At 35.2% G+C, this 27,446-nt stretch overlaps 1 protein-coding gene across 1 annotated transcript in view; it reads right to left on the bottom strand.

Annotated features, from left to right (window-relative positions):
- The window catches only part of LOC136777841 (neprilysin-1-like), an 889,524-nt gene that overhangs the window by 469,909 nt on the left and 392,169 nt on the right, over nucleotides 1-27,446 (bottom strand). The window contains exons 5-7 of the mRNA XM_066734432.1: nucleotides 14,975-15,220; nucleotides 7,261-7,469; nucleotides 6,339-6,518 (exon numbers count right to left, since the gene is read on the bottom strand). Of these exons, the coding sequence (XP_066590529.1) occupies nucleotides 6,339-6,518; nucleotides 7,261-7,469; nucleotides 14,975-15,220 (635 nt within the window). The remainder of the gene's footprint in view (nucleotides 1-6,338; nucleotides 6,519-7,260; nucleotides 7,470-14,974; nucleotides 15,221-27,446) is intronic.

Here is a 27,446-nt window from a genome sequence, read left to right as displayed (position 1 = left end):
ATATTTTCTTATCATAAATATAAACTGGGAAATATAACAATTAATGCAATGGAAACCTCTGTTTTTTAGGTATAGTGCTTCCAGTTTCCTAAATTTATTCACCGTATGCTCTATTACTTGTAAAATATTGAAATCAAAAATTCTTTTCATATTTACACATTTATATGATTTTATTATAATTTGGATTAGCTATTTGATTTATATTTACAAATTTTATACCCATGTATTTCTCAGGTCTTCTGACAACCGTGAAACTCATTACACATTATTTATTAAGTCTAAGAGTATAGCGTATAATTTTCAATTACCTTAATAGTTGATCAATTATCTTTGACGTAGACCTTCCATTGCCAAGTTGTTACGAACGCAATCAGACCAGTCAGCTCAATCCTCAGCAACACACACACACGACAGAATAATCATATTCTTCACTGTAGTCTGGAAAAAAGAAACCCTACAAAGCACGACAATTAAAGTATAAGACATTCTATTCTATAGAATAGAATGTTATACTGATCTAATTGTCGACTCCCTCTGTCATAACATTTCAAATGTTTATTTGAAATGATGACAAAATTCTAGTCATTGCACAATAAATACACTTTACAGCACACAAAAACACATTTTTGGAGAATTCACACTATCATAACCACAAATGACTAATAACTTCACTAAATTATTTACACAGCACGTTGGATTTATAATATAAATCTAATCAGTAGCACTAACTATAATTCCCACACACACGACATTTTAATTTTTAACTTAAACTTATATCGGTTCTACACTATACCGGCTCTACGTTGAAATTCGCGACTATCTCCATGTCCGCTTGACAGTGAAGAAACAGCTGACGCGTGACTACGAACCCACGTGCTCACACACACCCTCTTGTGTGCCAGTCAAGCTAGCGACGCTACTATCCGCAGTGTTTTCACATGTTTATTTCTCCTCTCCTAAAGTTCATAAAATTTAAAAAAAATATAATATCAGCTCCTTCATCTGCACATTCGATTCATCCTAGCCTGTCGTCAATTAAAGCTGTTGATGAATTTTGGTAAATTATAATATAGTGAAATGCATAGAATTTTCAAACTGTATGCCGACGGCAAAAATCATGCTATCTCTTGCCAAGCAGAACGACTGTAATTCTTATCCAATTGTGATAAAAATGGTACGAATACAATCCCCCATTCAATTCAGAGTGATCTTCGTTCACAGATTTTCAATAAGTGTGATAGTTTTTTTACTATTTACGGTAGAAGTCACGAGTGCGCGACAACTCCGGTCACCGTTCGATTCGCTTTGTACGTTGCGCACTCGTGACTTCTAACGTAAATAGCAAAAAAACTATGACACTTATTGAAAATCCAAGAACGAAGATCACTCTGGAATAAACCAAAGATTATATTCGTACAATTTTTAGCACAATCGGATAAGAATTACATTCGTTCTGTTTGGCAAGAGATAGCATGATTTTTACCGTCGGCAAACAGTTCGAAACTTCTATGCATTTCATTGTATTATGATTTACCAAAATTCATCCACAAGTTCAATTGATAAATGGCTGAGATCTTTCGAAAGTGCAGGATAATGACTTGACGCCATATTTTTTTCAAAATTTTTGATCATTTAGGAGACCAGAAAATCAAGAATAAAGCCGCAATACGCATGGTAATGTTCGGAGCACGGCAGAATCACACAAGTGTGTGTGTGTCCATGAGTAAAAAAATAGGGTAAGCGTGTCTGAGCTGCTCTTATTTACAGCAACGTGACGCTTGCGGTGCGCTTTCGACTTCTTCTCTATTTATCAGATGGAAGATGAGACAAATAAATCATGAAAAAATATCAATGCATTGCTATTTCACGCTCTTTCCAATGATCCTGAATACTCGTGAATTGAAGCAGTGGATGAATTTTGGTAAGTGATAATATAATGAAATGTAGAGAAGTTTCAAACTGCACAGTCGACGATAAAAATCATGACATCTCTTGCCAAAAAAAAACCATGGTAAATCTTATCCGATTGTGATAAAAATTGTACAAATGTAATCCTTGGTTTATTCCAGAGTGATCTTCGTTCTTGGATTTTCAATAATTGTCATAGTTTTTTCGCTATTTACGTTAGAAGTCACGAGTGCGCGACAATTCCGGTGACCGTCCGACTTGTTTTGTTCGTTGCGCACTCGTGACTTCTAACGTAAATAGCGAAAAAACTATTACACTTATTGAAAATCCTTGAACGATGATCACTCTGAAATGAATGGAGGATTATATTCGTACCATTTTTATCAAAATCGGATGATAATTACCATCGTATTTTTTGGCATAAATTTGCGTGATTTTTACCGTCAGCCGTGCATTTCAATGATTTTTCATTATTAGAACTAATCCATAGTCTTGATAAAAATGCTAATTTTTATTGTGGCCAAGAAAACCAAATAAAAATTGCAGAATTATCATACAAAATTATCTACTCTCCCCTTCTTTTCCCCTCAATCCTTTCAGCGCAGGCAATACATTGCCGGCCGCGGAGTGGGGAGATAGGAGGAGAGTGAAAGGTGGGTTCGCTTCCCCTTAGATGCTGGAGTGGGGAGCCAAGCTAAGTTACGATGTTCTCTCTGCTTTGCCGGCTTTGCGTAAAATTTAACAAATTCTTCAAATCTTGCGCCAAACGAAACGGCCTTATTTCTTGACCGATTTTCATGTTTATGGACTTTTTGAACTCGCAAGAGGATTATCTAGTGATCTTCGTTGGCCGATTTTAAAAAAAATGAAAAACTAAAAAATTGAAAAAAAGTGGAATTTGAAAAATCGGCCAACGATCACTAGATAATTTTCTTACGTTTTCAAAAAGTCCACAAACGTGAAAATCGGTTAAGAAATGAGGGCGTTTCGTTTGGCGCAAATTTCGCTCTGCAATGTCGATATACGGATTCCCCTTAAGGGAAATCTATATATTGACATTACAGAGTGAAATTTGCGCCAAACGAAACGGCCTCATTTCTTAACTGATTTTAACGTTTATGAACTTTTTTGGAAACGCCAGAAGATTATCTAGCGATCTTCGTTGGCCGATTTTTCAAATTTCACTTTTTTAAAAATTTTCTTAAAAATCTGCCAACGAAGATCGCTAGATAATCTTCTGGCGTTTTCAAAAAGGTGAAAAAACGTGAAAATCGGTTAAGAAATGAGGCTATTTCGTTTGGCGAAAGATTTGATTCATTTGTTGAAATTTACGCAGAGCCGACAATAACAAAGGGAACATTGGAACCTAGCTTGCCTCCCCACTCGAGCAGTGAGGGGGGAAGTAGACTCGCTCTTCACTAGCGACGTCGCTCCCCACTCCGTAGCCTACAATGAATTGCACGGCCTATGTTAAAAATCACGCTACTTTTGCCATGCGGTACGGTCGTAATTTTTATCCAATTACAATGAAATCGGTAAGAACATAATCTTTCATTTATTTCGAAGTGAACCACGTTTTCAAATTTTTAATACGACTTTTAGTTTTTTTTCTGTTAGCGATAGAAGATGGAAGCGCGCAACGAACTAATCGAGTTGAACAGTGACCCGAATTGTCACGCACTTGCAACTTCTTCGGTAAAGAGGGAAAAAACTATAAGACTTATTGTGTGTGAAAATTTACAAACGTAGATCACTCTGTAGTAAATGTAGGATTATATTTGTACCAATTTCATTGCAATCGGATAAGAATTACGATCGTACCGCGTAGGAAAGTAGCGTGATTTTTAACATAGGTCGTGTAATTCATTGTAGGCTGCGGTGTGGGGAGTAACGTCGCAAGTGAAGAGTGAGTCTACTTCCCCCCTCGCTACTGGAGTGTAGAGGCAAGCTAGTTCCTGCGCTCCCTCTGGTATGCCGGCTTTGCGTAAATTTTAACAAATTATTCAAAACTTTTGCCAAACGTAACTCCGTCATCATTTTTTAACTAATTTTCATGTTTATTCACCTTTTTGAAAATGCCAGAAGGAGATCGAGGGCTTCTTGTTGGTCGATTTTTGAGAAAATGGGAAACTAAAAAAATGGTGAAAAAAGTTAAATTAAAAAAATCGGCCAACGTGAAGCCTTAGATTTCCTTCTGGCGTTTTCAAAAATGTGTATAAACATGAAAATCGGTTAAGAAATGATGGAGCTACGTTAGACAAGTGCTTTGCTCTGTGATGTCGGTATACGGATTCCCCTTAAGCGATTGCTTTGTAGCTGCTTTCTAATTTTTTCAAGAAATTTCCATAGGATTAAAAACATTAGACAAGTAAGCACACGATTTTGCTGAATTCAGTAATCTTACACGGTAGTCATTTGGTTATTTACTAAAATATTACTTTTTTTTAAAAAAACAATTTACAATTTTTGCTAGAAACTATAACAGCTCATTTTTATTGCTGCAATCAACCGAGGAGGCTTGCAAATTATGAGTATTACTATTTAATATTTTTCTTCTTTGATATTTACATGAGATTTAATGATGATAAATATTGAAGAAATATAATATGTAGGGGAGACCAGGGCTAAAAGTAACAAGGGTCAGAGGCAGGTTGTAACAAATTTTAAATCTTGAGATGAAAACAAATATGCAAGATGTTATTAGTCTGAATGGTATGAATTTACACATTGAGACATACCGACACACACACCCACACACAAATAGCGTATGCAAATGTCAGTATCAATATTGCCGAAGTTCATATATAGAGTGATTTTTTAATTCAACATATGAAAGTATCATCTAAATTTAAAATTACGTTTAGTACTGTTTGGTATATTTCATAACGTAGTAGATATTTTACTAGTTTCAAAATCTACCCATACAGCACACTTGACTAAAAGTTGTCTTATGGACATCTTTTAGTCGTCCAATTGACTAAAAGACACCTAAAAGATGTCTTTAAGTCACTAGGTGTTTTATGGGTATTTAATCTACGTAATTATTTTTTAAATACATAACAAATTGATATTATGCGAAACGACGATAGTTTTTTTTTTAATAATAATAAATATTAATATGTCGCATAAAGCAAAGAATAACGATTTGAAGGGGCAAGTTGTAACAGTGTTACAATTTTACCCCAAATATAATATTATTCATAAATTAGATGATTATAAGCAATTAAATTTCTTTTCAAATTAATATGAATGTGTACGATTGAATTCACGTGTCTGAGAACGAAATAAATTTTATTCTTCTGGAGCGAAATGGGGTTGTGTTCTGAATTACGAATGGAGTTCATAAAATGTATAGTTTTAGGTTAAGCGGTTATATTACAATTTTATGTCAAAACTGTTGTAGTAAGTCATCGATTAATTAGTTAAATCTATTTGTATCTAATATCTAAGATCAAAATATATTTAATTTATTAATTATATTAAGAGTTATAGAGGCATAAAAGAACAGTTTGTTATATTCGTTCCTGTAACCTCTCATTAAATAAATATTTACAATTCAAGCAATTTTCACTTATGAAACCACTTGCTCCAATCCTATTACATTTTGCATCAGATATGGGGTAAAAAGAAACAATTTTTTATCTTTGGAAAAATCTCTCTAATCTGTTAACCTAAAAAATGTTTTTTAATTTTATTTATTTGTTCTTCATAATTCAATAATTTCTTCTATAAACTCAATTAAGAATTTATAGAGATTGTTATTATTTATTAGACATTTTTCATATTAAACATAAAAATTACAACTAGCCACGGACTTCCGTATGTAAAAAAATGTGTATCGTATTCTCCGATGTATAGAGAACAAATTTTGGTAATCATCTGCAATTTTTGCAAATCGACAAAAAGAAACTTCATTTGTGCACCGGAAGAATCTCTGTTATATATTTTAAAAAAATGAAGACATATGTTATACCGTAGATGACATTAAAATTTCCTCTATTCGCTCTGTGCACTTGACACCAATATAATAAAGTGAGAATGTGTAACTGTATACGTATATGAAAAATTTCCACCAAAAGTGACAAAATTTACCGATAGATAGTGCTGGTAATATTCACATGCACTATTACACACTCTCATTTTATTATATTAGTTTCAATGCACGGAGTGAATACTTCTGCCCATAGGAATATTGTTTGTGCACCGCTGGAAATTGATTCGTCGACCTTTCGCATACACACAAAATTAACTTCACTCTGTACATTCTCCGCGAAATTCCTATATTATCTTTTCTAACGAGTAAGTTTCACATATAATAAATTTTTATATTTCGTATAAATGACCGAAATATTTAAGGTGGATGAAGTTATTTATCCACCCTTTGTACCTATATCTATATACAAAAAGTGTTGTATAACATAAAAAATTACATTTGCTAGTTGCTTCTCGAGAAGGATCACACGATCCATTTCCACAGCAACAGTCTTCGGATCAGCGCCTAATAAAACAGCCACATTGATCATGTAATGATGATAAGCAACCAGCTCAGCTTCACTGTTCTTCTTCAAATAATAATCTCTGCTTGGTAGGCCCAGTTGCATTTGATCCAACTGCAAAAAGTTCCATAGAAGCATACTTATTCGCGTAATATAACTTTAGTGATCGCGAGGAGTTGAGAATGGTTGGAGATGATTTGGTCGAAAAATGGAAGTGTTTTAAGGAAATTTTAACATTGGGACCACCGATTGTTCACTTTATGCCCGTTGCATGAAACTGCAAGTGTTGCAAAAAGTAAGGCTCTTCCTTTTATCTTAATTTAAAGTAAAAATCACATAAATAAAAGTTAGAATGCTTGGGCGACCAGAAGAAGCAATAGGGGGAGATTTGATAATCAGATTATTTGTTTACTATGAAATTACAATTACTGCATCTGCATGTAGAAAAAATAAGTTTCTCTGTTGGCATTAATTAGATACAAAAGTCAAATAAAACGTGTGGGATGCTGGGTCTATTAGAAGAGCTAGGTCTCAGATCGAGGCTCAAAAATGGAACTAATTGTCCAGTTTTAATATAATATTGAATTACAGGTATACAGTAAGTAAGAATTTCCCTTTGGCTTTAATCAAATGCAAAACTGGCTTCGCTTAAAAATGGTAGGATGCTTGATTGATTAAGACAAGTCTTGAGGGAGAATTCTAAAATGAGACTGATTATTCGATTTTAACCTGTGGAAATAGAAATGATGGTGGAGGAAGTAAGCAAAGTTTTCCTTCGATTTTAATCGAATGGAAAATTGGCATGAATAAATAGATGGCTTGTTCGACTAAAGGGAGTCTTACATTGGCGGCGCACCTGGAGGATGTTGGCTGAGGAATTCTTGTCGTCAGGTCCGACCCATTGCTCCAGGAGAACACCTTCGTTATATTCTCCTCGTAGAAGATCCAGAAAAACCTCCATTGGCTCTGCAGGGACTTTCCAATTCTCCCCGTTTACTACTGGCCATCCACCCAGCAACTTTAACGTATGCCTCAATGGCGCATCACCGATCTCGCGAATTCCACCTGAAATATACCAATCGTTCTTTCTCCAATAAATTAATTTATAATTTTAAGGGGATCCACACACATCGAAGTGATATATTTTAACTTCTAATTATCTTCTAAAATTTTAGAAATATTAACATTTTTGTAAGCACTGAACTTATTCATTGAGATTCATTCTGTAACGGTAAGAAGCCCGTTTTAAAAAAATAACAAAAATAAATAATAACAAGAATTAAATTTTACTCTATAAAGCAGATCACTATATTTATTGAAAAAGTAAGACTTTACGGCTATGGGCGAGAGTATAATGAGTAATTTGAGACTAGAAACATAAGCTGATATTGCTAAAATTATCGAAGATTTTTGGCTAAAACCAATACAGCTAAACAAAGGACAGTATCGAATCTATTTTATCGACTCGTCCGTATATCATTATGTTAGATAAGGACGGTCATACAAACTCTTTCGCTATATTAAGAACGTTCGTCTTCTCAATACTACTCATAGCCTAAATACATTAAGAAATCTTGCATTCTATACATTATTCCTGTTAATAGTAGAAGCGCAACAGAGCTATTACGATTTATTTTAAGCTGAAAAGAGAGGCTTTTGAAGAATATATGACTCTATCCTGCTTCCTCATAAATCAATGAAACTATGCATAATTTTTTTATCATAATTTGGTCTCTAAAAGCAGAGATATTTGAACAAGATAGTACGGGTGTACCAATCTCAGCGTGCCTTGTTTTGAGTTTCTATATGTTGATCAACACGAATGAACCAACCAGAGTTGCCACGTGTAGTACTTTCGGTACTACCGTAGTACCAAAAAGCGACATATCCTATAGCGTAGTACTATTTTAGGTACTACGCTATAGTCGCTGCTGATACTACTGGTCGGCGGAAATACGTCAGAGGGTAGAGACTGTAGAGGGGCCGCAATATAGATATTTCTAATTACTAATTTCAAAATACATAATGCATGGTCCGTGAGCCAAGACAAATGTTAGGATTATTGTATCGTACATACCACAAGTTATAAAGTATTGTAAAGAAATAAAGAGTAAAGTGACAGTTTTAATCTTACTGACAGCTGATATACTGATGGTATAAGTGACTAAATAAAGTGACGAAATTTGTAAACTGTACATAAAATTAATTTTTAATAATATATAAAGGACTTAACATTTTAGATAAGTGTAACAATAAATTTTATAATATAAAATGTAAGATATATATATTTTGTGGTACTTTGTGGGATTTTATTTCAGATTACATTATAATAGTTTTTACTATGTCACTGTGCTGAGGATAAAGCTATGCGGATTTTCAAAATTAAAATAAAGAAATGGACTAAACATAATGTGGTTATAGTGTCATCGTTGGGGATAAAACTGTGTTAATTGAGATGAATATTAAAATAAACAAGTCAACACATTGGGTAAATACGATAACAAATAAAGAAGCTGATAGATTACATTTATAATTTAAAATGTAAGATTTTATATAGTACTTTTTGGGATTTTGTTTCAGATTAAATTATAGTGAAGTGTGTTTACTGTATCGCTGATGAGGATGAAGCTATGTGTGGATTGAACATTAAAACAAAAAGAATAGATTCACCAGAATGGTGTTTCTGTGTCATCGCTGATGAGGATCAAACTGTGTTAATTGAGACAGATATTAAAATAAACAGGTCAGCAATTTGGGTAAATACAAATAATAAATAAAGAAAATGACAGAATAGATATATAATATAAAATGTAGGATGTTTTATAGTACTTTGCAGGATTTTGTTTCAGATTAAATTATAGTAATGTGTGTTTACTGTATCGCTGCTGAGGATGAAGCTATGTGAATCGAACATTAAAAAAAAAGAATAGATTCACCATAATGTGGTTACTGTGTCATCGCTGAGGATCAAACTGTGATAATTGAAATGAATATTAAAATAAAGAAGCTGACAGATTAGATATATAATATAAAATGTAAGATATTTTACAGTACTTTGTGGGATTTTATTTAAAGTTAATAAATGTAAAATAAATTTTTTTTTCTTTTTACAATTGTATCTATATTAATTACTATATGTTGCAATCTCTTAAAATTAAGTCTCTGCTATTATTAGCAAACTAATAGTTTTACAAGGTAGTGATGCCAAAATCAAGCTTTTAGCAACAAAAATGAAGATAAGCGCTAGCCAGCAGCAGTATAGAAAATTTGAAGGGAAACGGTACAAGCACAGCTATGCCTGGTCAGCATAGGTGTGATTTGGACTTCAGGCAACATTGGCTTTAGAAGAAGAGCGGCTACCGCTAACCGTGACATTTTTACGTGTCATCCGTGTGAAGTGGTGCTGCATTTACCTAAAAACTCAAAGCTAATAAAAATGCTTTTCCTAAATTGATTTGTAATTTTTATAAAATGGTCAAATGTAGCCATTAATTAATTAGATTTGGTAATAAATAAAGAAAATGCGTTTTATTATAACAAATTAGTTGAGGTAAAATAAACTCAATGTTTTTATATTAATCTGTTAACAAATGCATTTTTTATTTATTATTGAGTCCAATAAGTTAATGGTTATTAAAAAAAAAAATTCCTTGTAATGAAAAAAAAAATGAAAATATTTTAAACTTCACAAAGACTCGAACCCGAGCCCACCGCATGACAAACGGCAACCTTACCGCCTGCGCTACAGTTCTCGCTTGCTACACCAAGAGCAAAACAGCCTTTTAAAGACTGAATAAAATTCTTTCATTAACTCGTCATAAATGATCAAGAATTGGCTGTAATAATAAATACATTTATATACTGTGACGCTACTGGCTATCCTTGGGGATAGTATAGAAGGGGAGGGAGGAGTGATCCCTCACCGATCGCGTTCGCGTCCCAATAGGCGACTTCCTACTAGACCCGGGCGCCTTCGATGTACTTCTGATAATACCCGAATATTTATTTATGCAGAGGGGGTTCTAACCCTCGTACGCGACTATCGGGGATGGGGTGCTAATACAATAAATCGCTAATTTCGGTTAGACTCTCTTTATTACAATATCAATAATCAATACAATATCCGGTTCGCGTTACACGGTATTGGGGAGTTACGTTAGGTCCTACGTGTGGACGCGGCCTAAGTGGTGCGAACGCGGCTGGAGTCCCGATGACGTACTAGCTAGCCTCGCGCTCGAGCCACTATTTGGCGTTCGCGGCGGCCCCACCGAGTCGCGCGGTACTCGCGCGCCACCGGCGGATCCCTAGGCTAATTACTCCTCGACGCTACGCGGATAAGTCCCTCTTTCCGCGCGTGCGCGTCCCGCGACGGTTACCCGCACTCGCTCCGTTCCCGCGTACTTAAACACAACAACGACCCGGAGTGTTTACTTCTGTAAGCCTGAGGTCGCGAGTCCTCACGATAATGATACTAAGTCCGCGGCCTTGAAATGACTGAAGGGAACGTCCCTGTCAACGGTCGAACTCACAACGAGTCAATGTAATCGCGAACACTTTGGCTAATTCGCGATTCTACACAATATGACATGCGTTACAGGTCCGACGGAATGACCACTCCGCTAAGTTGCCCGCTTACCCGTGACAGGTGAGCAGGGCCAGCGGTTCCCTATAAAACTGTTCGGTGCTACGAGCCCTAAAGCCCTAGCACACCCCGGGACGTCACAGGACTTATTCACAGAACGAATAATCACCCTAATTTCTGCTTACTCTAGGCTGGCTCTCTTCTCTCGCTTTCGCCTCTCTCTCTCTCTCTCTCGTTCTCGCTCTCGCCTCTCTCTTTCTTCCTCTTGCCCTTGACACTGGCCCAAAGGGCTGGTATTCTCCGCTGTCCGGTATGGGTTCGCGGCCGGGCTGCAGTCGCTGCAATATCACTTGCACTTTTTTTTTATACTAGGTAGCGGCTGTAGCCTTGGTCGCGGAGTTATCGGCGGCGGGGAAGGATCCGGGCACTGTGTCACCTTTGACTTCTAAACTACGTGTGTCGGGGCAGTCCGCGGGAGCAGGTAAGGCCCTGCGCCTGTCCCGCCGCTGCCCCGCTACACCCATCGCGCGGCACTAGGGAGCCGACAAGTTATCGATCCTAGATCAATACTCATCGGTTGATAACTCCCTAGTTCGTACGCGACCCGCCTATCTAGCGCTTGAGATTAGCAAAGCGCTAGATGGCAACTATAGTAACGTTGCGAGAACGCAACGTTACAATACACAGCATTATTGCACTAAATTTATTATATTTATAATTTAAAGCATACATTTTGCATGCAGGTACAATAGTTTAAGGGTAACCATTCAGTACTCTAAATACATTAAGCTGTTCATATGCTCCATTGTCATAAATTAATTAAATAATATTATAATATATGTTATACGTGTAATGGTATAATTTATGATAGATGAGCATATGAATAGTTTAATGTATTTAGAGTACTGAATGGTTACCCTTAAATTATCATATCTTCATGCAAAATGTACGCTTCAAATTAAAAACAATAAATTTGGAACAATACTGCTGTGTAGATAAATGTATTTATTATTACAGCCAATTCTTGATCGTTTATGACGAGTTAATGAAAGAATTTCATTCAGTCTTTAAAAGGCTGTTTTGCTCTTGGTACATCAAGTGAGCGCTGTAGCGCAGGCGGTAAGGTTGCCGTTTGTCATGCGGTGGGCTCGGGTTCGAGTCTTTGTGAAGTTTAAAATATTTTCATTTTTTTTTTAATAACCATTAACTTATTGAACTCAATAATAAATAAAAAATGCATTTATTAACAGATTAATATAAAAACATTGAGTTTATTTTACCTCAACTCATTTGTTATAATAAAATGCATTTTTTGTATTTATTACCAAATCTAATTAATTAATGGCTACATTTGACCATTTTATAAAAATTACAAATCAATTTAGGAAAAGCACTTTTATTTTATTTATTCACTTATACCATAAGTACATCAGCTGTCAGATAGATCAAAGCTGTCACTACTCCTTATTTCTTTATTACACTTTATTTTTCCGTATACTAACATTTGTCTTCGTTCACGCCGTTCACGGTGACAGGCTGGGAATATAATATATATAATTTTTGATATATTTCGTTCTGCATTTAAGATGGCGACTGACGTATTTCCGCTGGTAGTATATTTTGTGCAGTCTGCATTCCTTATATCAAAATTCACTTACTATAGAGCGTAGTACTGTTCAAGATGGCGGACTTGGCAACGCTGGAACCAACCCTGTAACGTCTCAGCTCAAACTACTGAGGCGGCACCTGGAGACGTAGCTCGGAACTTCCTCCTCTACTCATCTACTATAGGATAAGTACCTATATTCATAGCTTGCCGCGCCATCTCTCTGTGCACTCTCCGCTTACCGCTTGTCAGTTCCCTCTACTACCCACACTACTCCTTCCTTACCATCTTTTCTACTTTCCAGGAAGAATGTTCCCCTTCGTGGAAACACGCTGCATTAGGGGTAGTCATCCCCTATACTTCGTACAGGGGATGAGAATAGCCCATCGCACCAACAAAACGCACCCCGGGATGTTGTGAGCCGATTGCTACCATCTGATGTCCCGGGCACACAAGAGGCACTACTCGATGGACGAGGTGGTGGAGATCACCAGAGAGACTTGGCGCATGGACGCTCGTTGCTTCTCGTGCCAGGAGCTCATATATAAGGTGTTAGAGCGTTGCACCAAGTGCCTGGCCACTTTCACGAACGGCGGACCATGCGCCGGGTGCGCCATTCATGATCCTAACTTCATGATCATACGCGAATGTGTGCGCTGCCACACCAGGATCATGGGCCTGGATACCGCCTGTGCGGTTTGCGTGTTCGGGGGATCTTCATCTAGCTCGGGGTGGTACGTACCCACCTCCGACGAGGAACTAGACTCCCGACATCGGGAACCAAGCCCCCCCCGACGAAGCGCAAACTCATAGCTCGAGTAGAAGGGCCCTGACGCTTCTAGATTGTAAGTTCAATGTAGGTGGGGTGCAAACTTTCGGGCCAGCCATGGTGGGGGTAGACTAACCATGCATATTCTCCCTATTCTCATCTTCCCCGTGCTCCCCCACCACTCTCCCAAAAATGTTTGTGCCTCGCCCTCCCGGGGTATAAAAACCCCGGGCAGATTCGAATTCGGACTCATTATTTTCTTTTGCTCTAACTATTATTACTGCTGTCTGTACTTTTGCTAAATTCTTGATATATTTGTATTCGCTATCATACGTATTATATAAATTCTGTCTAAACCATAAAATCAGTGCTTCTATCATTCCATTCGCTACCCTACTCAAACAAATTGGTCATCACGAGCCTAGGAGACGTCCCGTTACTGCGCCACAGACGATTTTGTCCAGCATCTTCAAAGGTAAGTTCCAATATCATCTCCCGAATCGCTACCGACCCCGGGTTTACTAGGTGACCGCATAGTGCCCGAAACGGTTAAATTCCGAAAGCTCCGCGCTTTTATACTTCCTAACGCGAGACGTTACAACCCATACGAGCTAGCGATAAAGCCCGCTAAGATTCATATTTCGTACAGTTTTATCCAATTTGTTCAGTTTATAGAGGCCAGATTGTGATACAAAAATTATGCAGAGTTTCGTTGATTCTAGAGAAAGGGGGATAAAGCCATAGATTATTCAAACTCGTTTCTTTTCAGCCGAAAATAAACCGTAAATGCACTGTAGCAATGCAATCTTCTACCAACAGGAATATTAGTAATCGGGATTTATTAGTATATTTAGGTTGGGGGTAGTATGAAGATGACGAACATTCTTAATATATGTCTGTTCTTGTCTAATATACTTATATACGGACGAGTTAATAAAATAGTTTCAATACTGTCCTTAGCTGAATTGGTTTTAGCTAAAAATCTTCGACAATTTTAGCGATATCAGCTTGTGTTTTTGGTCTCAAATTACTCATTGCTCTCTGGTTTATAGCCATAAAGGCTTACTGTTTCAATAAATAGTGTTCTGTTTCGTAGAGTAAAATTTAATTCTTGTTATTCTTAATTTATCATATTATTTGGAAATGGGCTTCTTACCGTTATAGAATGGATCTCAAAGAATAAGTTTAGTCCTTACAAAAATGTTAAGATTTCTAAAATTTTTAAATATAATTGGAAGTTAAAAAATTCAACCTCGATGGATCCCCTTGACCACCTATAGTATTTTATATCTCTATACGTTATATCAAAATAGCTGTTAGCTAATTATAATCCAAAAATTGTATAAAATAATATAAAATAAATGAATCATTTCGCACTAGTTAAATTAAATATTTAATTACAAATAGCACATTTTGAATAAATAAAGTATATTTCACTTGAATTAAGAACATTTAAAATATTATATCAAGAACTTTAATTATCATTTCAAAAGAATAAATAATAAATTCCATGCCTTTATAGGTATTAGTAACATTACTTTATAATAATAATAGCTTGATAATTCTTTCAGTCTATATATAGTATTTTTATAAGTCAGCTCCGTTGTACCCACGGATGTCCATGCACGATTTGTAGAACATTTTGGCCTTGAGGGTGGCCTTGTTGTCGTCGCTGTTGGCTGGCTCCTCGAGGACTCTCTTTAGGATCACTTGCAGTTGATCTACTAGAACCTCAAACGTACTGATGGAGCTTCGGTCTTCCGGTATCACATGAAATTTATTCCAAGTGCCGCAGGCGAATTGATAAAAATCCACACAGGGTGCAGCCGTCTTATCCATCGCTGATAATAGACTTGCAGCTGAAATAATTTAACTTCATTTCTTTTATTCTATAATAATATATTTTAAGTAATAGAAAAATTGTTTATTATTTAAAAAACAACTGCACGCTGAGGGAAAGATGTTTTCTATACGATCCCCAAGGAAGAAACTTGATTCATTTATTTTCAAACAGCTTTCTATAACTCGATTTCTCGCTAGACTGGAATTGAATTAACCAACGTATTTTTGCAAACCGTTTTAATCCTGAAAAAATCATATGTTTTGTTACTTCTTCTATGTATATAAAAATATAACACTTGTAACGTCGTATTTCGCGGCCTGGCCAAATAAGTGCTTTCACTAAGGTTATTACCTAAAAACGAAAAGTATCACTTATGGGCCTTGGTTTGCCAGGGGATAGGCAGTGACCAGAACCGACGCACAAGGCACACGGAGGGAGTTATTGGCCGGGTAATCAAATAAGCAAATGATTACTTTCTAAAAATACAGCTTTACTTTAATTATTACGGATCAGCAAACGTTCTCCTAGTTACAATAGGGTATTCCCTACGTTGTATTAAAATGATAATAGTTAATTATATAAACTTGTTATTTATAATAAAAGGAGATCAAGTACAATAAACCGTTTACAAGGTGTTGGGCGCCAGCTTGCTAAATCCGCTAATATGACCCTCCGCGGCTGACCGGCTTGAGACTCGTCTTATGCGTGAACCAAGACGCTTTGTAAATTTTACTTAAAATAACGGGGAAACGGCTAGGTCAAGGATATTCTAACGGGCTCGCGTCGGGAAAACTTCGAGAAGGCTCTGGATCGCCTTTCTCCGACGAGGGACTACACCCCGTCCTACAACGTATTCCTAGAATACAGGGAATCCCTACGCGATTCGCGACCCGTCCATTAGCCCACTGCTCTTAAACCGCTCCCGAAAACGTAACAATTAATAAAAAGGAGCAATATCCAAATTAATTAATTACAAAATACCTGATATACGCTCAATACAAATATAAGAAAAATCATACGAGTAATAATGCCGGACGAAACTCAAGGAAAGAGGAGTATAAGATTAAGGAAGCCTGACTTCGCAAGTTCGAAGTTAGCTTTACCTGGAATCAACTATATATGCAGACAAGATGGGGATCCATTTAGGGGCCTTTTAAGGACTACCACGTGCTAGACGGTTCTTCCCAAGTTCTGCTTTCCTTCCATGCTTCCTGTATCGGGTCCATTTACCATGCTACACCTTTTCTCTTAATAACCAGGGAATCCTTTCAGTGACATCGCTATGGCGCACTATTATAAGTAGAGAAGAAATAGAAAATACTAAACAGGGGGGTTCCCTTAACGACTCAACAAGACACAACTACGGCACACAACCGGCTACGTAGGGCCCAAAAACGCGAGTGAGTCGGGAGGACAGTGGCACGCGAGATAATTATTGTCGCGCGTGCGCGGATCGATCCCATAACGACCCGCGATCGAACCTATTGTGCGTAATTATCGCGGGGTCGCACAGGTGGCGCTTGCCCCTCCACTTTAAAGAAATTCACAGAAAGAACGGAACATTGAAATATTATCGTGACGAACGTACGCTTCGTTACACACTATACAGGGTGTAACAGCAATGATGTTTTTAATATTAACCACATATTCTTAGGGCTAAACTAAGTAGAAAAGTTCTATACTATAAGGTCCGGAAAAGAGGTCGGCGACAGTTTACCTAACGGGTTTGGAATTTTTATGTTGCGCAGTTGGCAACAGTGCGATATGATATAGTGTGGTTGAAACTATACTAAAACGTTTTGATGGTATGCGTGTAAATATGTGTGTAATACAGGTGGCAAAATAAAATCGGGTACCCGGCTCTATGTCCTATAAAATTTTTAAAAACAAATAAATTTTCTGCCTCTTCTATAAATATGAGTAATGTGGGACGCAATTTGCGCAAGCATACAATAAAATTGAAAGATCTCCATGGGAAAGAGGAAATTCATGTGTGCTGTTAATGATTTGAATAATATTTCTGTTTACCAAGTGTCAAAATTTATTGTGGAAAGGGTTATGTCAAATGTCAAATTATAAATCAGATAAGTATTTCATTTTAAATATTAAGGTAACACTTATTTAATCTAAAGAAGTTGATTCTTTGTTCTATGTGTGTTACAGATTGTTTTTATAAAACCTGATATGCAGAGGAATGCAAAAGTGTTAATCTCTACCAAGATGGAGTAACCGATGGATGGCTTTTGGAGTGGTCCATTTATATAAAATTAATAAATGAATCATTTGTGAGGAAATTGTACGCAAAACTCACCATTTCGTTGGAAGGAAGACTGGTTTCTCTCATCAAAAACTCTACAATCTATCCATATCAGATGAGGTCTCTTGTCTTATTAAACAGTAATGTTTTCTCTTTGTGCATGTTTAATATTTATTTAACTTAAAGAATTTGATTGTTTGCCCTACGTGTGTTGCAGATTGCATTTATGAAACCTGTTATGCAAAAGGAATACAAGATACATGCAATTCATGCAATGGTGCAGGTTTTTATCAAGAGCTATATTTATAGATGCATGATTTAAAAATTGTAATCTTAATATAACTTCATCTGTGTATATGAAATTTGCAATTTGATACGATTGGTTCTTTAGTATAATTAGTATAAAATTAACGCTAAGGGGCTTGAATATATTTGACCAACATTTATGTTTCTAGAATATTAATAACGCAATGTTGAGTTTTCTTTTTACAGGATATAACTTATAAATATCTTTTATATTCTATCTTTCTTTGTACTTTGATTTAATTCTAAATAAAGAAGGTAATTGAAAAACATTTATAGTGATCATGTACTGTATACTTTCCTTTTCTTTATAAATTCTTTATTAGTTTATATAAATTGTGATTAAAAATATACTGCTATATTTTGATAAAGCGCAGATAACTCTTCCATATAATATTCAATACAATAACTTTTCAAAAAATGAAACCTGATATTTCAAGTTTTATAAATTAAACATTCGTGAATTATCTTTTGGGTTATTTAACTAAAGTAGAGGATTCTTGCAAGAATGATAACATAGTTTTCGTTCTTTTTCATCTAAGAAAACAGATATTTTTCTCTCTCTCTATCTCTCTCTGCTTTAGAAAAAGAATGGTAAAATTTTTTAAATTTACGGATAATTTTTAATTCAAAAAGAGTCCCATGTCTTTTTTAAAACGGTGAAACAATGCGAAGAAAATCTTATGGGATTCTTTTTGAATTAAAAATTATCCGTAAATTTAAAAAATTTTACCATTCTTTTTCTAAAGCAGAGAGAGAGAGAGAGAGAGAATAATATCTGTTTTTTTATATGAAAAAGAACGAAAACTATGTTATCATTCTTGCAAGAATCCTCTACGTTAGTTAAATAACCCAATAGATAATTCACGAATGTTTAATTTATAAAACTTGAAATATCAGGTTTCAATTTTTGAAAAACTTATTGTATTGAATATTATATGGAAGAGTTATCCGCGCTTTATCAAAATATAGCTGTATATTTTTAATGACAATTTATATAAACTAATAAAGAATTTATAAAGAAAAGGAAGGTATACAGTACATGATCACTATAAATGTTTTTCAATTACCTTCTTTATTTAGAATTAAATCAAAGTACAAAGAAAGATAGAATATGAAAGATATTTATAAATTATATCCTGTAAAAAGAAAACTCAACATTGCGTTATTAATATTCTAGAAACATAAATGTTGATCAAATATATTCAAGCCTTAGCGTTAATTTTATACTAATTATACTAAAGAACCAATCGTATCAAATCGCAAATTTCATATACACAGATGAAGTTATATTAAGATTACAATTTTTAAATCATGCATCTATAAATATAGCTCTTGATAAAAACCTGCACCATTGCGTGAATTGCATGTATCTTGTATTCCTTTTGCATAACAGGTTTCATAAATGCAATTTGCAACACACGTAGGGCAAACAATCAAATTCTTTAAGTTAAATAAATATTAAACATGCACAAAGAGAAAACATTACTGTTTAATAAGACAAGAGACCTCATCTGATATGGATAGATTGTAGAGTTTTTGAGGAGAGAAACCAGTCTTCCTTCCAACGAAATGGTGAGTTTTGCGTACAATTTCCTCACAAATGATTCATTTATTAATTTTATATAAATGGACCACTCCAAAAGCCATCCATCGGTTACTCTATCTTGGTAGAGATTAACTCTTTTGCATTCCTCTGCATATCAGGTTTTATAAAAACAATCTGTAACACACATAGAACAAAGAATCAACTTCTTTAGATTAAATAAGTGTTACCTTAATATTTAAAATGAAATACTTATTTGATTTATAATTTGACATTTGACATAACCCTTTCCACAATACATTTTGACACTTGGTAAACAGAAATATTATTCAAATCATTAACAGCACACATGAATTGCCTCTTTCCCATGGAGATCTTTCAATTTTATTGTATGATTGCGCAAATTGCGTCCCACATTACTCATATTTATAGAAGAGGCAGAAAATATATTTCTTTTTAAAAATTTTATAGGACATAGGGCCGGGTACCCGATTTTATTTTGCCACCTGTATTACACACATATTTACACGCATACCATCAAAACTTTTTAGTATAGTTTCAACCACACTATATCATATCGCACTGTTGCCAACTGCGCAACATAAAAATTCCAAACCCGTTAGGTAAACTGTCGCCGACCCCGGATAAGCATCATTGCTGAGATAAATCAATTTTAAACTAATGAATCAGGGATTTGATTCAACGGAAAAATTACTTTACTCTCACTTTTGTTGACAGTTCCCCTTCAAAAAACAAAAGAAGTTTGTACTTCTTCGTCGTTACGTATTGTCGTACACGCATACACATACTCACGCAACTACGCCGATTAAAATATTACCTCCTGATGTGTTACATTCCTGATCCTGGTGCTAATGAAAGCTATTTTCTGCCTATTTTTAAAAGGATCCTCGATAGCACCCATTTAATTGAAAAGTCTGAAAAATAATACGGCGTTATTCGTAGATTAATTTTCAAGTCATTTTATCTTTTCGACGACGCGACATATGAGCTATTTTAAGGTAGTCAAAAAATAAGTATTATATTCAAAAAGCTATTATAAGAAATCGTATTAGTAGAGGAGCTATGCGGTTCCGATGACAGGGAGTGGGGGAAGCTGTTTTGTGGTGTGGAAGGGGGATGGGTGGGGATAAGACTCTCTTAGTATGGTAGTGGTGGGGATGAGGAAGGAAACGGTCTTATAGTGGGATCGAGTTTGGTTAGGGAGGGTGGGGGTATTTTTCACCCTATGTCACAGTTGGAAGGTCTTATAGTGGGACCGGGTTTGGTTAGGGAGGGAGTATTTTTCACCCTATGGTACCGTTGGTTAGTTATCCTACGGGGCCCTAGTTGAGGGAAGGTTTTTTCACCCTTCGAAGTCGATGGTTAGTTACCTTACGTAGCCTAACTATTTCCGACTCTGCTACACAGATAAACTAGGTTGAGTTAATTGCTAGTTCCAGCCAGTCACCGCTAGGTGACTGCCTTCCTTAATCTTCTTTCGCGCTAATGGTATCAATTTCAGGAATATTAATATTTTGATATGGCAACTTATTAAGTCCTAGCTGTTACTAAACCTAGGTATCTTATAAAAGAGATTGTGCAGTTTCAAGATTTTATTAGTTCAACGTACTACTTCACTATGTCGATAAATAAATTCGGATCTGGTTTCAATACCGGTAAAGTGAGAAATTATTCACACAAAATTGACAATGATACGTTAAAGTTTGATAAAAAAAGGAATGCATTTAATGCCAAGAAGAAAATAATTTCAAACTTAGAATGTGATGTTACTGATGAGACAAGTGCTGTGAATATGGCTGCTCTGTTACGTAATTCGATGACTGTACGTGATAGCTTAATGAGGGAATTGTTCGAATACAGTGAAAAGCTAACTCACTATTACCTAAAAGGTAACCGCCTTGAGGAAAAAGTTACAACTCTACTGCAAAAAACTGATGAAATTTATGAAAAAATTAATGATATTAGTGAAAGAATTAATCAATTGAATGATAAAGTCGATTATATTGAAAATAAATTGGATCGAAAAGTTGAGGCATTACGGAAAGATATGTATGGTAGATTGAAAATTGTTGCAAATTATATCTCTAATGAGCATCAAAAAGAGGAAATCACGACTGCCAATGAGAAGAAAAGGGAAAATGATTGGAATTATGCTCTAAAGAAACTTATATTACCGCCAGTGATTGATGAGCTAGTGTAAACATAATACGTAGTGGAATAGTCATGGGAAGTGAGGAGAAGAAACAATTGATAGAAGAGTTACATGACAGACGGAATTTATTTATATATATATAAAATGAAATGTTTTTACAATTAAACTTATAATTAAACAAATATACATAAAATTTATATAAATGATAAAAACTTATTATTGATCTGATATACAAATATATAAAAAATGAAGGAAATATACATCAATTTATACAAATATATAAAATTAAATGTTTTACAATTAAACTAATAATTAAAGTTATATCAATATATATATATATATATATATATTATTCAATCATCTGAAACAGAGAAATCCAGTTAATATTTTACAAATTGTAAGTTTAACATTTGATATTCACATCTATTTGTTGATGTACCCATCGTGCGAAAACGTTTACCTCTTGATATACACAATGTATAGGCTTTCTCGTATGATTGGTGAACATTTTTACGTGTAGTTTACACGGGGTGTTGCAAGGTTTTATAGTGGCTATCAAATTATCAAATTTAGGACAACCAAACCTTTCCAAATTTGTATTTGGAATATCCAAGTAATTCAGAACATCCCGTTCTACATGCCCCCCTTTATAAGCTACTAGGGGGTATTCACAATCCAATTTAATGCTATTCACAAATTTGTAAATATCTTCTTGATTATAATGTTCATATCCTGTGTTGCAATATTTTATCCCGTGAATATTTTTGAAGACGAAATTTACGCTTTTTTGGTCCTTAATCGATAAACTTTTATACGGCTCATGAACATGAAATGCACCGTAATTCGTATTTCCCGTAGTCAAGTTTTTGATTGCCACTTCTTTATGCACAAACTTTCTGTTTATCATAAACCCGTCAAAATCGATTATATGTGTAATATGAAACAGTGAAGACATTTTTAAAATGGAATGTTATTTGTCGTACGAATCAAACGTTCAAGCAATACTGATGCCTGTCCTACGATTTCTTCGAGCTTTTAAGCACTGTTAAGGAGGTGTCAACAATTTTTTTAATCTACGGTAGGAAGATGCCTATACTATTCTTAGAAAAACGGAAACGTCATTGGCTCTAAGAGAGAATATTTTCTTCCCTATGCTACATGTACTGGGTTGTAATTCTAAGATGCTTTCATAGTTGAAAAAACTTTTGTCCTACGGTGGGGAAATGACTGACCTGCCACTCTTGGAAGAACGGAAACGTCATTAGTCCTCAAAAAAATATTTATGACCTATGCTACGTATAGTGGGAGATAGTTTTGACCTATGGTGAGGATAGTAGGAGGGATGAAGAACAATCAGCTTGAAGAGAGGGAGCAATTTTCATGAAACATTCATATTTAAATAGAATTATTTTAGTATAAAAAACGTGGGCATAATGGCACCATCGTTCGTTGATTTTCAAGGATTCCGTTTGACGGATAAGTCATTTATAATCAAAGAATTTGCTGTTATACAAGAACAAAAAGTGTTCCATATTTTATTTTCACCGACCTATTCATATTCGTGGCTAAGTGAAGAGGAGCGAAAGCGGACAGACTAAGTATATGAAGAAGAAAAAATATATATTATTTTTGTTTAATATAATGTTTCTTTTTAGCTGGTTCTTTCTAAATTATCACGGCTTAAATTGGGCGGATGGCTACTCACCCTATTATAAATATAAAGATATTATAAGGAAGTATATTTATGATGATGAGGATGAGATTTTTGTGAAAGGAATTGAAAATACAAATTGGTTAAGAGATATTTGTAATTTAGAAATAACTAATGTAGATAATTTTATGTGGAGGGATTTTGATTTAGAAGATAGCTTGCATAATTCACATCTTCCAGCATGTTTGAATCATGAAGGTGTATGTGCCTTAAAAAATGTCTATTATATGAAATATATGTATGAGCAAAAATCTGGAATATATGTATAACTGAAAAACGCTTGCATCTATTTTCTAACATGTCGTTACCTGTCCTCAATGTTCTCTTACCCCCTGAAGTGTTTCAGAGATCCTTTATCTAAAGAGAGCTCAGTTTCCCACCCACTTTTCCTCAGTTCCTGATTAGTCCTCTCGAAGAAAAGAACAAAAGATGTCTCTACGAAATAGAGTTTTGAAAACGCAAGAAGAATATCGCGAGTGGGTACGAGAGTGTCGTGAATATATTCATAATCTCAGAATTTCTAATCGCAACGCACCTATAGGCACGCTGCAGAAAAATTTTGTAGAAATTGCACAAATACAGTGTCTTCTACTTAGAGCAGCTAAGGATAAGAGTTATTGTTTGATTCATGCTCTCAAGAATCCTGATTTAGGAAATCAGCATAATTATCATGAGTGGATACGCAAGTGTCGAGATTATATTCGAAGTTTAAGAGATGCTAATAGATCTGCAGCTCCCGATACAGTACACAAAAATCTGACTGAAATAACAACTATCCAGCGTCTACTTCTGCATGTGGCAAAAAATAAGAAATCAATTGGAGTGAGAAAGCTTATTTGGAAAGATCTCGAGTCTTCATTTAAATCTCGAATATGTAGCGAAATGGTTGTAAATTATAATTATATAGAACCACGTGATTTTCTAACAGGTGCAAAAGACTTAGTACAGACCTACACAGAAAAAGTGTTTAATAACGTGAACGCAGTTAAGATATATTGCATCTTTAACGGACAATTTATTTGTAAAGAGGTTAGTGATATTAAACATATCTCAACCCGCAATGCAGTTTTATACAAAACTGATAGTTTTAGTGAATGGTACAATACAAATATAATAGACAAAATTCTAAAAGAATTGAGGGAGTTTCAAGAGCGTGATAGTGGATGGGCGTTGGAAAAAATTCTGAATTTAATTATAAATATAAATTATTATAACCTGCTGCATATAGGTTGTGCCATCGAGCTTCCAGAATCTATTAAGAATAAACAGGCTGTGATAAACATACACAGTGATGATAATACATGTTTTGCATGGGCTGTAACGGCTGCACTCTATCCGGCAAAACCGAATACTCATCCACAACGAAAATCTTCATATCCTCATTTTACAACTGTTTTCGACGTTAGAAGTATAACGTTTCCGACTACATTAAAACAGATTCCGAAATTTGAGGAAGATAATGATGTTTCTATTAATATTTTTACTATGGTGGAAGAGACTGAGACGAATGAGAATACAATCATAGCACCTCTACAATTAACAAAATGCAAGAGGACCAGAAACGCTAATCTTCTTCTTCTTCTCGAGCATCAGGGAGCAGCAGCACATTTTATATGCATCAGGAACCTTTCCAGCCTGCTAAATGGACAGCTTACTAGAGGAAAACGCTCTCATCTTATTTGTGATCGGTATGTTTTACTGTATATATATAATTACTGCTTCTATATTCTAATATTACTTTTTCCCTCCTATAGTTGCTTACACTATTTCCACAATGATGAGAAACTAAAATCGCATGAATGTGATTGTGCGCAACTCAATAAAAACATCCGAATTGTGCTACCTGACAAGGACCGTTGGGTTTCCTTCAATAACATGAAGAACAGTGAGAGGGTGCCATTTGTCATATACGCTGACATTGAATGCTTGCTTGAGAAAGTTGAGCAAACGGATGACGATATTAGTATTTATCAAAAACACATACCTTTTAGTATAGGTTATTATTTTAAAAGCGTTCGTGATTCATCGCTCTCAACTTACAAATCATATCTTGGATTGGAGTGTATAGAATGGTTTGTGCGAGAACTCGATAAAATTGCTAGCATAGCGAGCGAAAAACTAAAGACTATAGTGCCTATGAGAACGCTAAGTATTAGTGAAAATTCAAGGCATTATACTGAGCGCAACTGTCATATATGTAAAAAGCCGTTTCTTCCAGATCAAATACGTGTTCGCGATCATGATCATTTAACTGGTAAATATAGGGGACCTGCTCATAATAATTGTAATTTAACTTTAACGATTCACATGTAATACCTGTAATTTTTCATAATTTATCAGGTTATAATGCACATTTTATTTTCGGTACAATCGCTAACTTGTATGAAGATTCAGTACACTTGTTACCTGTACATAAGGAGAAGTATATTTCATTCACTAAATTCATCCGTAAATATAATATACAACTAAGGTTTATCGATTCTTTCAAATTTATGGCATCTAGTTTAGACAAATTGAGTTCATATTTAACGAGATCACAGTTAAAAAATTTAGAGTCAGAATTCTCATATTTAAACATAGAACAATTTAACCTTCTGACAAGGAAAGGTATTTTTCCTTACGATTACATAGATAGTCTGAACCGTCTGGAAGAAACTGCTTTACCTCCACGCGAGATATTCTATAATAGATTATCCGATAGTGATATTAGTGAGGGTGCGTATAATCACGCTAAGGAGGTATGGACCAAATTTCAAATGCGAACACTTGGGGAGTATAGCGATCTCTATTTGAAAACTGATGTACTATTGTTGGCTGACGTTTTCGAAAATTTTCGTGATAGCTGCATGCAAACTTATAATTTGGATCCTGCTCATTATTATACACTCCCAGGCTTCACTTGGGATGCAATGCTCAAACATACAGGAATAAGATTAGAACTTTTTACTGACGTAGAAATGCTGCTTTTCGTAGAACGGGGCATACGTGGTGGTTTAAGCCAATGCTCGCACCGCTATGAAAAGGCTAACAATCGGTACATGCAAAACTACAATCCCGAGGAACCTTCTAAGTATTTAATGTACTACGATGTAAATAATTTGTATGGGTGGGCAATGTCTCAACCGCTACCTACTCACGGATTTCGCTGGATTGAAAATGTTAATAATTTGGATATCTCTAATATACCGATAGATTCACCCGAGGGTTATATTTTAGAGGTTGACTTAGAGTATCCAAGCATGCTTCACGATAAACATTCCGACCTTCCATTTTGTCCCGTACGTGATGCACTACCGGGTACACGTCAGTAGAAGCTACTTGCAACTTTAGAAAATAAGGAGCGCTATGTTATACACTATCGAGCTTTACAGCAATGTATGCGTAATGGTGTTGTCTTAAAACACATTCATCGCGTTTTAGGATTTCAGCAGTCCACCTGGTTACGTAAATATATCGATCTGAACACTAGTTTGCGTGCAGCATCTAAAAATGAGTTTGAGAAAAATCTTTTCAAATTAATGAACAATGCGGTGTTCGGTAAGACTATGGAGAATGTTAGAAATAGAGTTGATGTGAGACTCGTGAGTAGGTGGGAGGGAAGATATGGTGCTGAAGCAATGATTGCTAAGCCTAATTTTCACAGTCGCACTATATTCAGTGAGAATTTGGTCACGATTGAATTAACAAAATTAGCAGCTAAATTCGATAAGCCTATATACGTAGGTATGAGCATTCTTGATATTTCGAAAACATGTTTGTATGATTTTCATTATGATTATATGCTTTCTACGTTCGGTAGCAAATGTAAAGCGTTATATACCGATACGGATAGTCTAATATACAGCATTGGGTGTGATGATATTTACACTATTATGAGGGAGAATCTTGCTAGATTCGATACAAGCGATTATTCTCCCAACAATCAGTACAATTTACCTCTAGTGAATAAAAAAGTCCCTGGGCTGAGGAAAGATGAGAATAATGGGCAGATAATGACAGAGTTTATTGGACTGAGATAAAAAATGTAAACATTTAAAGTACAAAATAAAATTATCGAAAAAGCTAAAGGTATTAAGACTTACGTTTTTGCTAGAAACATAACCTTCGAGGACTATAAGGACTGTTTAACAAATTTTACTGTACAAGTCTGCAATCAAAATTTAATTCGCTCAAAATTGCATAATGTTTATTCGATTGCACAACGGAAAGTAGTACTCAGCCCATACGATGATAAGCGTTATATCGTGCATGG

Source organism: Prorops nasuta, unplaced genomic scaffold (assembly GCF_024137725.1).
Source record: "Prorops nasuta isolate Cenicafe-Biocafe unplaced genomic scaffold, Cenicafe_Pnas_1.2 PNAS00012, whole genome shotgun sequence".
Taxonomy (NCBI): domain Eukaryota; kingdom Metazoa; phylum Arthropoda; class Insecta; order Hymenoptera; family Bethylidae; genus Prorops; species Prorops nasuta.
This window is presented reverse-complemented; position numbering and strand designations above follow the sequence as displayed.